Source organism: Phoenix dactylifera, chromosome 1 (assembly GCF_009389715.1).
Source record: "Phoenix dactylifera cultivar Barhee BC4 chromosome 1, palm_55x_up_171113_PBpolish2nd_filt_p, whole genome shotgun sequence".
NCBI classification, from domain to species: Eukaryota; Viridiplantae; Streptophyta; class Magnoliopsida; order Arecales; family Arecaceae; genus Phoenix; species Phoenix dactylifera.
In genome coordinates, this window is record NC_052392.1 from 30,245,164 (window position 1) to 30,260,314 (window position 15,151).

At 38.2% G+C, this 15,151-nt stretch overlaps 3 protein-coding genes across 3 annotated transcripts; 2 read left to right on the plus strand and 1 right to left on the minus strand.

The window, feature by feature from the left end:
• Positions 1-608: 608 nt before the first annotated feature.
• LOC103719539 (vesicle-associated membrane protein 711-like) lies at positions 609-8,473 on the plus strand. Its single transcript, XM_008808828.4, has 4 exons — positions 609-1,013; positions 3,721-3,911; positions 6,962-7,125; positions 8,150-8,473. The coding sequence occupies exons 1-4, from the start codon at positions 797-799 to the stop codon at positions 8,241-8,243; spliced, it is 666 nt and encodes a 221-aa protein (XP_008807050.1). The 5' UTR covers positions 609-796; the 3' UTR covers positions 8,244-8,473.
• An 856-nt stretch (positions 8,474-9,329) lies between these two features.
• LOC103719538 (14 kDa proline-rich protein DC2.15-like) lies at positions 9,330-9,722 on the plus strand. The gene has a single exon (XM_008808827.3). It carries the CDS (start codon positions 9,330-9,332, stop codon positions 9,720-9,722), a length of 393 nt encoding a protein of 130 aa, XP_008807049.1.
• A 2,174-nt stretch (positions 9,723-11,896) lies between these two features.
• Positions 11,897-13,636, minus strand: LOC103719547 (36.4 kDa proline-rich protein-like). The gene is made up of 2 exons (XM_039131563.1): positions 12,589-13,636; positions 11,897-12,140 (listed from the first exon to the last, which is right to left on the minus strand). Exon 1 carries the CDS (start codon positions 13,564-13,566, stop codon positions 12,595-12,597), a length of 972 nt encoding a protein of 323 aa, XP_038987491.1. The 5' UTR covers positions 13,567-13,636; the 3' UTR covers positions 11,897-12,140; positions 12,589-12,594.
• Between the last annotated feature and the right edge of the window lie 1,515 nt (positions 13,637-15,151).

Below are 15,151 nucleotides of genomic sequence, written 5' to 3' on the forward strand. Positions count from 1 at the left end.
CTTGGATATATCATTGGCTTGACCCAAGCCCAGCATGAGCTCGAGCCCAGACAAGGTCCCAAACGGAGCTCAAACTCAGGCCCTAAAATAGATTCTGAATTTAGATACTTATTTACGAGCTGCCTAAAAAATAAAAATGCTATTTCTAATTATGCTATAAATTTGCTTTCCTGGTAAATATATTTATGATCATCAAATGATTGCTAATATAAAGCTATAATATTTCATCAAGAAAAAAAGTAAAGCTACAGCATGAAGATTAAAAGATTAAGCTTCAAGCAGATTCGAGCCAGGCTAATTTTTAACCTAAATGGATAATTTGAGCTATCTCAATCAGGTTCGGATGAGGCTCTGAGTCAGAATTTTTTAAAAATTTTTAGGTCTAAGCTCAGCATTAAGTCTGGAAAATAAAGAAAAAAAATAGGCCAGACTTAGGTAAAGAAGCGGTAAGCCTAGTCCATTCTGTTTTCAGCCCTTAAGCTCCCAACATGGATGGATTCTTCTCGAAGCTGGTACCTTGAGGCCTTCCACGCTGGCAGTTTGTTGGCCCCATCTTTCTAACCAATAAAATGTTGCCATGTGTTAATTAATGTGCCATATCCGGCTGTCCCTGCTTCTCCGTTTCCTGTCGGCCTCTCGCCCAGCCATGGCGACGCCCCCTTCCGTTTCCTCTCCCCTTTTGCCGCTCTCATCTCCTTCTCTCCTTTCCCTTTTTCTTCTTCCGTTGAGACTTCAGAGAAATATAAGAAGCGAATAGGGCGAAGACCAAGGCGCGGAAGGCGAGAGAGAAAGAGCGATGGCGATCCTGTACGCTTTGGTGGCCCGGGGCTCCGTGGTGCTGGCGGAGTTTAGCGCGACGCCGACGAACGCCAGCGCGATCGCCCGCCAGATCCTCGAGAAGATTCCCGGCACCAATGACAGCCACGTCTCCTACTCCCAGGACCGGTACGTCTTTCATGTCAAGTGCACCGATGGGATCACCACCCTCTGCATGGCCGACGACACCGCCGGAAGTGAGTATTCCTTCTCTCTCCCTCTCCTGCCTCTTCGATTCGTTTAACTATTTGATTCTTGACGTGCATTGGATTGGAAGTCGGCCCCTTTCTGGTGGGCGGTCAAGTTTATGTGATGGGATCGCATCGTTTATGTCCCCTTTGAGTCGAAATTTGAGGATTTGGTGCTTCCATTGCTTGGATTTGGCTATAGTTGCGAGAAAGTCGATAACTTGGGGCAGGCTTTTATGACTCTTAGGGATATCTCAGTTGATGAAGAAGATTTCTTGAAAACCTAGAGAAACATGTGTAGTTGCTATGATCTATTGATTATTCTAATCAAGATTATTGATGTTGTCTTCTGAGTCTTGGTTCCTATTCCAATTTTGGGCTGCCTAGCGTACATGATCTGGAATTGATAAAGTATGAGATTGAGTTCCATTGAACTTTTTTTGTTAATAGAAAGTTCTTCGTAATTTAGGTATAAATGATGCCAAGGTACCTAAAAAATCTGTTATAAGTTGTTTCTGTTATTCTAATTATTAAAGATTGTTTAGAGCCTGCTGCTGCCTAGGAAATTATTGGAGCAAGCTTTGCTTCTTCCCAACAACGAAGACCTGCTTTACAGATTCTACTTTGCCTGCTGTCATCAATTTGTGTATTATGCTTTGCCACGTCCTTCAAAAATAGTTGTCTTCTTCCATCCTGCAATGTTCTAGCTACTTGTCTTATTCTTTCTGCCAATTGATAGTTGAATAATTAATAGTTGCTAAATTTTTCTGTTCATCTGCATTATTTTGAGTTGATTGATGATATTGTAACTCAATATAACGCAACTTACACTTCAAAAAAAATTGTGCAGCAAAATTTCTTTGCATGTAGAAAGATTTGCATATTGGTATTAGACTCTAGTGCCTGCATTTAGTGGTTCTTAGACTTCTTTTATGATGGTAGTTTGAAATGCCTATCCTAATCATGGTTTGCCATACCAGTGCATGCTGACCTGCAATTGGTGGACCATACTGTACTGGAACTGAACCTTGACTCGATACGGGGGCATTCCAAGTCTTAGTACACCTGAAATAAGTGCCGGAGTATCGATATTATGCTAACATGGTACCGGTTCGGGGTCCGATACCGAGGCGGTGAATTTTGATCTTAATTATCATGGCCGCAAATGTGGTTTAAATGTATTCTGTTCATTGATTTGTGCAGGAATGACATGAAACTAATAAATGTCAACTTTATGCTATATTTGTGTGTGTAGAGATAGTGAGAGAGAGAGAGAGTTAACTGAGTCTTAATTTTACGTAGTATATTAGTTTTCTTTATGAAGAGAGGCATACCTGTGCAATACTTAAAACAAGCCACCTACTGATGTCCTTCCAGTCAAGTAAAGTATCCCTTTGGTTCAGAAAGATACCTTTTAGACTGTCCAAGCAAAGTAATATGAAACAAACATGAGGCACTTTTTAGCTAACGTATGAAATCTTGTCTCTAGTGTAGATAGTGCATTGAGCTATCTTTAACAAGTTATGTAAGTTCAAACTCGATTCAAGGAAATGAAAGAGTATAGTGGTGGAGTTTTTGCCCATACACTGCAATGAGAAATGCAACCATATATAGCCAAGTTTTCTTTTTAATGAAAAAATTGCAATGTAGATTATTAATGTCACTCTGTCTCAAAAATTGTCTAGTATGAGTTGAAGAAATGTCATGAACTTTGGGGGTTTGAGTTGCTCTTTGCTCATAGAGGTCATGAAAGGATTGTGTATCACAGGTCAAGCTGATGCCACCCTAGCACCGGCATGTTAAGCAATTGTACTGTGACCTCAAAGGATTGTGTATCACATGTCAAGGTGATGCCACCCTAGCACTGGCATGTTAAGCAATTGTACTGTGCCAGTGCCTGCTGAGAGCAGGCACTGGCACTGGCACTGCTGCTTGCCTAGCACTGGGGTGCAGCTGTACCATGCCAATGCTGAGTGCTAGTAGGGCGATGGCATAGTTTTACAGTGTCACAGGGACCATGCAGACTCAGAATATGGTATCTAGTATTTAATTCTTTCATTTAGTTTTCATTTGGAATGTTGCTGATTGGAGACTCCTAGCAAATTCTTTTGCATTCATTTATTTGTGCTTCTATGTACTCTTTTTTGAAATTTAATATATATTGTGAGATTACACACACATACTCCTTATTTTGTTCTTTTTTAGACATTTTAAATTTGAGAACTTTGGTGAACTTCGTTCAGGTAATTCTGCTTTTTATTCTTCCAATTACTTCCATAAATTACTTTTAATAATATTCTTGAGACCACTATGATTAGCCTTAATAGAATGTGTATGCAGTATACCGGGTACATTAGAGTTTAGAAGATTCCTTTATGTCATCATCTTTCAAAGTTGCTACTTCTCTAGGATGACAAATAATAAGTGCCGTATTTTAAGTTTATCATGGAAACAATGAGTTTTTCTCTTGAGGATTCGATGGCATTGATATTGTAAAGTTCTGTATCTCACTTGTATGAATAATGCTAAGGTGATAATATATATGCTCTTTATGCTTTCAATATACTCATCATTTACATATTGATTTGGAGAAGAAAAAAGTTAGCGTTCTGCAATAGCATCTCATATCTTAGATTCCTGTTCACAGACCTTTTATGTTCTAGTCCTTTTCTGTCAAGACAGATGACATTTTAAATTCATTGAATTACTTGTGCAGGAAGAATTCCTTTTTCATTTCTTGAGGATATTCATGGAAGATTTGTGAAGACATATGGTCGTGCTTGTCACACAGCTCTTGCTTATGCAATGAATGATGAATTTTCAAGGGTCTTGAGCCAACAGATGGAGTATTATTCCAATGACCCTAATGCAGATAGGATAAACCGCATCAGAGGTGAAATGAGTCAGGTAGAATTCAAATGCTTCGACATTTTAATAATTATTATTACTAATAAATGGGCATGCGCATTGCATGTGGAAGTAAAAAATTAATTTGCTTAAATATTTCTTTTTTTAAGGGAGATATATGTTAAATATCTCGTTATTTTATTAGGAAGATATAAAAATAGTTCATATTTAAACTTAACAACATTGAAGCAAAAAATCAGATCAATGATATATCCTGACTTGGAACCAATGAACTAATACCATAACCAAATGATTTGCATGATCTTTTAAATAACTTTACAAAATAAAGAATTAAAGGAAGTGTTTGAATATCAAAATTATGGAATCAATATGAGAAAGAACTGGGTTACATTGCCGCCACTCCATCTTATATAACTTTATATAATTTTTTAAAGCAAAACAAAACAAAAAGAAATAAATAAATAAATATACATTAAATTGTATATAGAATAGGGAAAAGGAAAGAAAAGAAATTGTACAAACCTGTTTGTGCCTAGGACAATGTTTCTTTAGAATTTGCTACTTCTTGTAGGTCTCTGCAAAAGGATTTTCATCCTTCAAAGAAATGTAAAAAATAAAATAAAAATATCTAAATATGAAATGTTTAAAGTCAAAGAAAAGATAATTAATAGGTTTGGTAGTGTTGCTCGATCTATTGTTTCTGTTAGCAGCATACGAAAAAATAAATAATAAATTAAGCAAAACCAAGATAATACGTAAATTAGCAGGGTAAGAAAAAATAAATAACAAATTGTCTGAAGAGAGGATGTATGAAGACTAGAGTGGAGACGGGTTGAAAGAAAGGGAAACCTTTGTTAGAGAGAGAGAGGGGGGGGGGTGCGTAGGAGATTAGTCGTAGAGACAGAGAGAGGCCATATAAGATTAGTACATGGGTGGTTGGGTTTTAAGAGAAAATAAGGAGGCAACTGGCAGACATAGAGAAGGGGAGATTGGGAAAGTTGCGAATAGAAAATACGAGGAGGCAAAGAAATTTGATATCCCAAATCCTGTTACTTATGAATTCTAGTCATAAGATTTTATTTCCAAAACTATCCATATCATTGTCATATAATATAGGTTTAAATATCTTGTTATCAATTCAATCTAAGGGTAAATTCTATAGACCTAAGGACCCCTCTCACTCTTCCTTATTTTAGTATAATTTTTCTTTTTATGTATGTCATGTCTATGCAACTTAGACAAGAGATATGTATGAGCTAAAATATGTTGTCTAAGCTAATAGATGTCTTTGCTTGATCATTGCTTCTTTTTTTTTTGTTTGCTAAAAGCTCGATCATTGCTTAAAAAATCATTATATTTGTCAGAAACATTAATTTAATGCACTAAGAGTGCACAAACCTGCAAGTACATATGTACGCATACAATCATGCATGTGCATACACATAGACAGACACGCATACACAGAGAGAGAGAGAGAGATGTCCAGCAAGATTAATAGTGTGGAATCAGTGGCCAAAAAAGTTGATTCATGGTGTTGCTTAGTCAAAAACCTGTTTGTATTTTTTTTTCTTCTCTTTTTGGTTGTTTGAAGCTTCAGTTGTAAAGATGTTTAGGATTTTAGCATTCTACAATAGATCAGGTAATATCTTTGCATGCAACTGTGAATTGAAAGAAAGATCAGATTGGGTAGTTGATATCAATTTGTAGCCTTTGCATGATGGTAGGACATCACTTGACATCATAAGGTACATATTGGTAAAGAATAGAAATGTTGCAATATTTCCTTTTTTTTCTGAATAAAGTGTTGCAATATTTAATGAATATTTTGCAATAATACTACCCATACATATGTTGCAATATTTTCATCTGAAAAAATATTACGCTTTATTGTAAGGGACTATGCCCCACTGGCTCGATTCTCTTTGATAGCTGTCTGTTAGCATAGTATTTGTTATGCACTACAATCCTAGATGTCAGTACTACTCTATAGTCTATGTTTTTTGCATGTTGACCCAACCAACTATGCCAAGTGTTAATGGCTATTGACACAAAAATTTTCTGTGGTGCCGACTCACTCAAATTTATATAAATAGGGACTTCAGTTGTGCCAGATAGCTAAATATCTACTCCAAGTTGGGTTTCTTTTTTTCCAAATTTCTTTGCAAGCCCAAAAAAACTGATTTTTAGCAACTATTTTTCTATTATTTTGCACAGGAATGGAAAAAAAGGAAGATGATAAACAAAAGATAAGTATAGGAGTAGTAGCGGCAGCTTTTCTATTCAAAGGAATCTAGTGTCATGTTTTTTATCATGGACATGATGATATCTCGTTGTTAAGTTCCTATTTTTTGGTGTCTGACCAATCAGGAATTTTAGAAGTTTTCTGAAGTTTTACCAAGTGTCTGCAAGTTCTGTAGGGGAACTTAACACCTAGTCATTCGTTCGACTACCATATCGCATTTAGTCCTGTACATCGTTAGCATTTCACGTTTAGTCCCTATACCAGTCTTTCTACCATGAATACACGTCACCTTCCCTTTTCTTGAGGAGCCTCGTCGTATCTTGAGTTTGACTATACTAAATGAGTTGGCGTATTTGAGTCTTTCCATAGGATAATAAAAGAATACTGCTCAAATGATCGGAACCCACCAATGAAGTGTTCTACCCTTTCAAATAAGTTTTACAATTTAGGTGCCTTTTGAACAAGCTTTACCTGTTAGATGTAATCTGTGCACAGAAACAAAGAATTAAGAAAAGCAAATGTGAACAGTATCATCAGAAGAAAGTTGCTGAATTGGCTTATCCACATCCAAAAACTCAGAGCCTTCATCTCCCTGTTTTGTTAGTTCCTCATGAAAACCAAGGGGTTTATATCAATTTGGAACTCTATGCTTAGACCGATATTCTGTTTCACAAGCATTTTGCATGGAGCATTTCTTGCACCTGTTTATTTTTTAACCCATATTCTATCATTCATCTTTTTTCTGATGTAAAATTGGGGCATCATATCTCAATACTTTGGATATTATAAGCTTTTGCCAACTTGGATGGTCTTTGTTGATAATTTTCATTTTTGATGACCGTCCCAGGTGCGCAATGTCATGATAGAGAATATCGACAAAGTACTTGAAAGAGGGGATCGGTTGGAATTGCTGGTTGATAAAACTACGAATATGCAAGGAAACACAATTCGCTTCCGAAAACAATCTCGCCGTTTCAGGAACACTGTATGGTGGCGGAATGTTAAGCTCACGTATGCAGTTACTCAACCTAAATTATTAATTCAGATTTCAGACCTCTATAGTTTTGATGCACTTAATTAACTATAAGTTTTTTTCTTTTCTTTTTCTTTACGTTGGATGAGACATGATAGTTATGACTAGCAAATTTAGAGATCTCATGTACATAAGAGAGTCAGCATCTTGACAGAAAAAGGGGGCTTGCTCATGATACTTTTCCTAACCAGTGACGAAGGAAACTAGAAGCATGGACATGTGAATTTGAGGGCCACAGTACTATTGCGTACATACCACTTGGACCAGCATGATACATGTACCATATTATACTGCAAGGACAGTCGGCGCTGATTGACAATATAAGATACAGAAAACCACAAGAATTCAAATTTTTCTTCTCTTTTTTTTCGCCGGCGCGGGGGGGGGGGGGGGGGGGGGTGGTTGTTGGCGGCTGGTAGGAAGCCAATTTTTTGAGCAATCATATGATCGGGAACCAAAAAAATCCATAACCATACTAAAAATCAAATATGCCTACTCTTCTACCAATTTATCGATACAAATTAAAATGAATCTAATGTCACATTAGATTGATGAAAACAATTTTTCTTACTTACAATTGACATCTTTTGTAGCCTTGCTTGGGCAAATACATTTCTATGGACAAATAAAATATCTTATAATAGTCTGCTGTAATAATTTTGAAAGACCCCAGTTAGATTGCTGATATAGAATGTTGATGCAAAGTCTCATGAACGACAAATTTTAGCTTTTACTCCTTTGTTCCTGTCTTCTTTGTTTCAGTCCTGTTACATCTATTAATTTCGTTACCAACAGCAATTGGTAGTTTTGCTTCCTTGCTTTAATTATATTTGTAGTTTTGTTATCAACAAAATCTTACTTCTCTAATCATTTACATTTTTCATCAAGCTTGTTTGTGCCTTTTCTAAGCATTTATTGGTTCTTTTTTATGGTTTTACTGAAATTTTAGTTTTGGGCTTGGAGTAAGAGCACATACTAATTTGGATAATATCTATCTTGCAGGGTTGCATTGATTCTCCTCCTCTTAGTCATAATTTATGTTGTACTTGCATTTGTGTGCCATGGTATCACTCTGCCGTCTTGTATCCAGTCATGATTGATCCTGGTAGTTATTATGTTTCTTCTGTGGTTGGCGGCCATTTATTTCCTAATGTGAATGAACTTGCACTTTATTGGTCTGGGCTCTTTGGCTGTGTTAGGAGTGTCAGTTACATGTTTGTTGTGCCTCTAATGTGGAGACTTGTGATCAAGGTGTAATCTTGTTTCTATAAAATCTCATATCTAATTTTATAGCATTGTTGAATAAAAGGAACTCTTGTTGAAGCATTTCTTGCATGCACAAAATCATCAAAGTGCAAGAATATGAGAATTCAGATGCTGAAATGCGAAGGCAACTCTGATGATTAACTGCAGGAGAAATAATCAGAGAAGTTCTATTAAATTTCCAGTACTTGCTGGTATTCTAGCCAGATCAGGAATTGGCTTGGTTTAGCTCAGCATAGAGTGGAAACAAGAATTTCCACTGTCAGTGTGACACAATGTTTGATAGATTTTGAGAAGTAAAGCTGTTGGCAGGTCCATGTCAAAAGTTATCATATGCCACAAGGAGGAAACATGGCAAAACTACACTTGCCAGCCAAGACTAGTGTATTCTCCTCACCTATAGCTAGCATTCAGTCAATTAAATCATCCTTACATCAGATGGGAACCATTGCATCTTGAGGCCAGGTTTCCTGCTTGTCAACTGAGAGACATGAAATAGCATAGATCCCAAACATGATACATTCATATAGATGGAAAAGAACTAGTAATTCCTGCATCATGTAAATTCTAGATCCCAAGAAAAAAGATATCTACTGTGGCCACAACAATGCTAAGAAACAGTGCATGTGCATGACTGCAGCAAATGGAACAGGACAACAGGCTAAAGATGAAACAACTACAGGTAAGAGAGCTGGCATTTAGCCACCCTGACCCTACATAACCCAATCATCCTCTCATCAGTGCCTTTCAAGGGCATTCCATCATCAGAAAAGCACAAATCCAGGACACTTCACTTCCCTGCTATTTTCTGCAACCGAGTTACCTTTTTACCAAACGAAGGAAGATGGTATTCACCTGTGACCACACTTTATCAAAGGGCATACAACCAGGCCCCTCATGCAGCTGCTGAGGGAAAACCATGGATAGCAAGACAATTGCAGCCCTCTGCCTCCTCCTCTTCTCCAACCTGTGCTGTGCTTCCATCCCATGGCCTGAGGAACCAAAGCCCAGAATCTACCACAAATTCCCCCGGAAGACGCCTCCGGCAAACCCGTTTTGCCCACGCGACACGGTCAAGCTTGGTGTCTGCTGGGACTTGCTCGGAAATACGGAAAGGTTGCTCATAGGTCAGCCACTTGGGAGCAAGTGTTGTGCTCTTATTGAAGGCCTAACTGATGTTGAAGCTGCTGCTTGCCTTTGCACTACAATTAAGGAGAATCTGTTAGGTGTCAATATCAAGTGGTCTGTGGCTCTCAGCTTGTTAGTTAGCCCCTGCAAGAAGGAGATCCCAGATGGCTTCAAGTGTGTTTAGGGACTGATGATTTGGACTACCAATCTCTCGTTACTTGCATTGCCTCTGTTTTTTCTTGTCTCGACTGTGACTAGATTGTTTTTCATATGCTAAGCTCAATGTTGTCCCTGTAATAGTTGTCATCACTGGTTTTGCCAGCCTAAGAATTTAAGTTCAAGAAAATCCGCTTGTTTCAATGTTATTTTATGTTTCAGACAACTCAGGTATTGTTATCTGCGTCTAGATGGTCACTGTCGTTGCATGCATTGCCTCCTCATGCAGCTGCACAGAGAGAGAGAGAGAGAGAGAGAGAGAGAGAGATTAATTCACCTCAAAAACACTTTCTTTGATGATCTTTTGAAGTTGCATACCTAGAAAACAAGGACAGTGACTGAGACATGTCTTTTGGCAAGCCAAAATTTTTCTCTTGGGGATAAAATAAAGTTGATTGAAATCATGAACTTAAAACTATAGAGAAAATCAGTGGCGTTTTCCCCTCCCTTTTTCTCGAAAAAAGAATAATAGTAAAACTATAGAGGAAATTGATGTTGCTATCAAGCTTTCTCAAGCGGTAGAGGAAATTTAGGCTTCAATCTGATGCCAAAGAACATGCATGCAATAAACATTATGTTAGTTGAGCCATTAGCAGTCGATATTTCGAACTTATGTACATTAATCAACACCTATGAGTGAAGCATGCATAGTCAATATTATAATACTTGTGCGGAATCCTGCTACAATTATGGAATTGGGACCCTTAAGTTTGTGTTTATTCATCCAAGCTGCTGATTTTTCTCCCGTATCCTTGTCATTTACCTAGACACACTCAGACTTTGCTCTTCATAGAACTTGCGAATCCTAATCTTGATACAGGGAGAGCATTTGATAAAATTAAACCTCTTTCTTTTCTTTTTTCCAATGACTACCTTTTAGCTGCATTCCAAATTTTCAATGAAATTAGATAGACAAGAAAGTTGCATGATTCGTAGCATATCAAGATGGCCCAAGCATCCATCATATTTTTCTGTGGAGTAATTTACTTGCTTTTCACAAAAGTGACTGTTTGTTGGGGTAGGGATATTAATTAGTTTCTTAGTCAATATGAAATGTAGATTCTTTATTTAAACCTAGTTGGTATTCTACTGGCAAAATTGCCTAGCGATGCGAATATCTCGATTGAATTTGACTTATCAATTAACATTTAAGCCCATATTTTCCATGGAAAACAAGATCAACCAACCCTCCAATAAACTCCCTAAGAACATTCCACATGTCCACTCTCAGGAATCACTACTTACTATATTGAGATGGAAACCATCAAAAGAAAACTTTATTAATGTATGGACTATATATGAAGCATGTCTTTTGCTACGGCCTTTTTTACGTGTACTCTAATTAATATTGCTTATATATATATATATATATATATAGTGCCGGTGCATTAACTGCTCATGGTTATCATCCAAAAATATTCTCTTATTTTTAGGAAAAAGCAGCCGCCCAAGTGCCTAAGGGAATTGTTTGAGGCAATAAAAAAGAGGAGGATGCAATTATAAACACCCACCAATCAAGCTTAGAGAACAAGAACACAGAAGCTAGCCGCTCCTTATCTACCTTGCTGTCCATATTTCCAACATCCAGTTTCAGTCTCCTATGGAAGACTTCCATCTCCTGTTGTTTTAGCATTCATATTGAAATTTTATTTCAAACCTTTTTTTTTTTTTTTGCCAAATAAGATGCATGTTTCTGCTTTACTCTCAAGCCAGGTACGTAGGAGGGCGTTGATTAAGTTCACTTAAAAATAGTCATAATGATCAGTCATAAAGTTTACAATTGTAAACATCCTATGATACTATAACCCTTTTCTGGATCATATGATATCACAGTTTAAATGAACCATTCCATGGAAGACATCTGATTAAAAGAACGATGGCCTTATCGCAGCTTAAATTCCCTCCGACTTCTTTATAGTCAGCACTTGCATGGTAGTATCTTCATGGCCGTTATGTTGTTACATTTTTTCCTCATCCTCACAAGGTGAGTATCAAGAGATTATCTACAATATGACTTCATTTATCCAGTATAATAAACGTACCAAGGTGACAAGAACGCATGCAAGAAAGAGTACACCAATTATTGGCTTTTCTTTCGAATCATTCAGCTGTGGTTGGTTTTAAGATAAACCTCTAAGAAAATAAAAGAAAGCTACGGGAGCTGTTTATTTGTTGGGACACAGAAATACACCAGAAAAGAAAATAAGAGAAGGCAAAAAGTCCATTCCAATAATTAAAGACACCACCATGAACAATTGCACCAAAACAATACAAATGTACAACGAAAGAAAAACAAAAGAAGAGATCTACTCAGGCATCCTCTCATGTCTCCTCAAATCTACCAGTTTGAACCCCTTTTGGTTCTCATTAAGATGACTCCAGGCGGCTGCAAATACAAAAAATATACAGTGAGTTTCAGTCTTAATGCTAAAGTTAAGCATTATACCAAAATTCGAGGGGGGAAGATACCATTATGCATTTACCAAAGCACTAAGACTGAAAGCTACTTGCTGTAGGTTAGAAAAATTCTTAGATTTAGACCTCAAAAACTTCGCTGTTATGAAAAAAGTATGAGACTTAATTTTCAGAATGTAACAAGGTGCATGTCCCTTCTCTATCTCAAAAAATCATTGGAAGAGGCATATCTAGCTCAAAGAGAGTTATGTTCCGAAGCTAATCCAGAAATGGAAGACGTGAGGCATTTTTTTTCCTTGCCTCTCCTTGATGTGAAATCTGTTTAAGCTCCAAAGTTAGCTGTTCTTCTTGTTAAAGTATTCAGGCAAGGAAAAAGATTAGATTTAGATCTTAAAAGCTGCAGTGGTCTAGATACTTAACTACGTTTATGCAGGGCACGTGTAACCAGGAGGGGCGGCGTTTCCGCAGGTGACGAGGAGTTTGAGTGCGATAGGAAGGACGACGTTGATGTCGAGCAGCTTAGCTTTTATTGTGGTGCACAGACATGCTGCGGCCTGAACTCCGGCGAGGCCCAAAATGTCTGGGCAGCACTCCACTTCAGGGTCACCAATGTGCACTGTTGAGCCAAGGAGGTCTACACAGGCACCGAGCTTCAACGCGTCGATCGGGCAGGTCGTTGCTGAACAGGGTGTCGGGCAGCCTCGGTTTCCGGTCACCGGTGGCGTGCCGGTGATCGGAGGGAGATTTATGGGTGGTAGACTTATAGGCGGTAGAGTCATAGGCGGTCCTCCGATGATTGGAGGTAGAGTCATAGGCGGTCCCCCGATGATCGGAGGCAGACTTATAGGCGGTCCTCCGATGATTGGAGGTAGAGTCATAGGCGGTCCCCCAATGATCGGAGGCAGACTTATAGGCGGTCCTCCGATGATTGGAGGTAGAGTCATAGGCGGTCCCCCGATGATCGGAGGCAGACTTATAGGCGGTCCTCCGATGATTGGAGGTAGAGTCATAGGCGGTCCCCCGATGATTGGAGGCATAGTTATAGGAGAGATGACCGGAGGGATAGTAATTATAGGCCGTTTGCCCACCGGAGGGGTAGTGGTGGGTGGTTTGCCGGTGATAGGAGGGAAAGTTATAGGAGGCATAGTTATAGGCCGTTTACGGATGACCGGAGGGATAGTTATAGGCCGTTTGCCGATGACCGGAGGGACAGTTATAGGCCGTTTGCCGATGATGGGAGGAAGGGTGATGGGTGGTTTGCCGATGATAGGAAGGCTGATGGGTCCCTTGGGAGTCTTGGGAGAGAAATGACGGCAGGCTTCACATGCCATGGCTATGGGGGCGGAGGAGATGAACAGCATGAGAAGGAGAAGAGCTGAGAGCTTGGAGGAGTCCATGGCTATGACAACACTAGTATTGTTTAACTAGTTGGTGGCTGTGAAATGAGGGTGCTTAAGCTGTGGAAAGTATGGGATGTTTTATAGAGTGAAGTGTGAGTGGAGGAAAGGGAACCCTAGGACAGGTCATGTGGACGTGCAGCTCCTGCCAGTCTTGCTGGTTGGCTCTTTCTCTACCTGTGAAACTATGCTCGATCGTCGCCTTTCTTAACTGTTGTCTTTGTCCTACAGGCATACTACGTACGCTAGCTGGTTTAATTTGGCTCCATGATAGCTTTCCTGCCAACTCCTTAGCTATATATCTTGCTTGCTATGTGAACACAAAACTATGGTCCATTAGGAAAATGAAGGGTTTACGTTTGTAAATAATGGCTTGGATATGTTCTTACAGTACGAGTTAAAAGCGTATGGTGATGGTTTACGATGTTTTAAGTATACACATCTATAGATTTATTTTAAAATGCTTCCGAAATTTAGTACTTATGCATCAAATAAGCAATAAAAGAGTGATTTCTTAGCAACAGATTTTTTTTTTTTGGTTCTCGATCTATGGCGAAGGTTAACAAAACTATTAGAACTTTTGGTCTGCATATGTAAATCTTCAACTTTAATGACCCACCATACATGAAAACTAAGAATATATGTATGATGAAAGGGTGGATATATACTTCCATTTTTCGCAACAACTTGACCTTCTAAGATTTTTTTTTTTTTGTTTAATGGAAGACCCTCTTAATTAGTTTGTTAATTTACTTTTTGCATTAGTTTGATGCCTTTACAGAGACCCTACGCCAGGGTTATTAGGCTGTACATGCCATCACATTGTATATGGAATCTTTTATGCAAAACGTTATGGTGGGGACCTTAACACCACGTACGTCCTGTGGTTGGAAGGGGAACGGTGCAACTTTGAATCCGGTAGACAAAGGTGTGTGAGAAGTATATCCCTTTATGCCATGGATGAAACTTGGAGATACAACCTTGTGAAAATATTTGAAGTACGTGGTTGAAACTTTTCCCAGGCTCTTTTTTTTTTTTTTGGTTGTTTAGAAGTCAAAGCTTCCAATCTTAATGTTCTTGTCTTACTTCTTAGCTGATTTGAGAGGAATGAGAGTAGCCTATCCATCTAATCCGTTAGGCTAAAAGTTAAGAACATATTGGAACGACATTGAGAAGAGTCCAAACGTGCCACGCCAAATCCTTTGAAACAAAAGAAGAATTTCATGAATTTAAGGTCAATGTGGTAAAGGTCTACTTGATTAGTTTTATAGAAATTTACACTATACTGCAGCCATGTGAAATTTATAAAGTCCATGTGGTATAAATATACTTAATTAAATTCATGGGAGGATGGACTTATACTTTTATTTATATTATACTGCAGGCTGATAATTAGGTTTCCTATAACATTGGAAGTATTTGCTATTAAACTCTATCCATAGCCGGTTGAAAATTATATATTTTTTTTTCCCCATGGCGATAGGGAGATAGGGAAACCACAACATGTTTATGAATTAATATTATCAAAAGCTCTTAAGATCACATACTAATTGTCTGCCAAATTTCCGAGAAGATTGAACTGCAG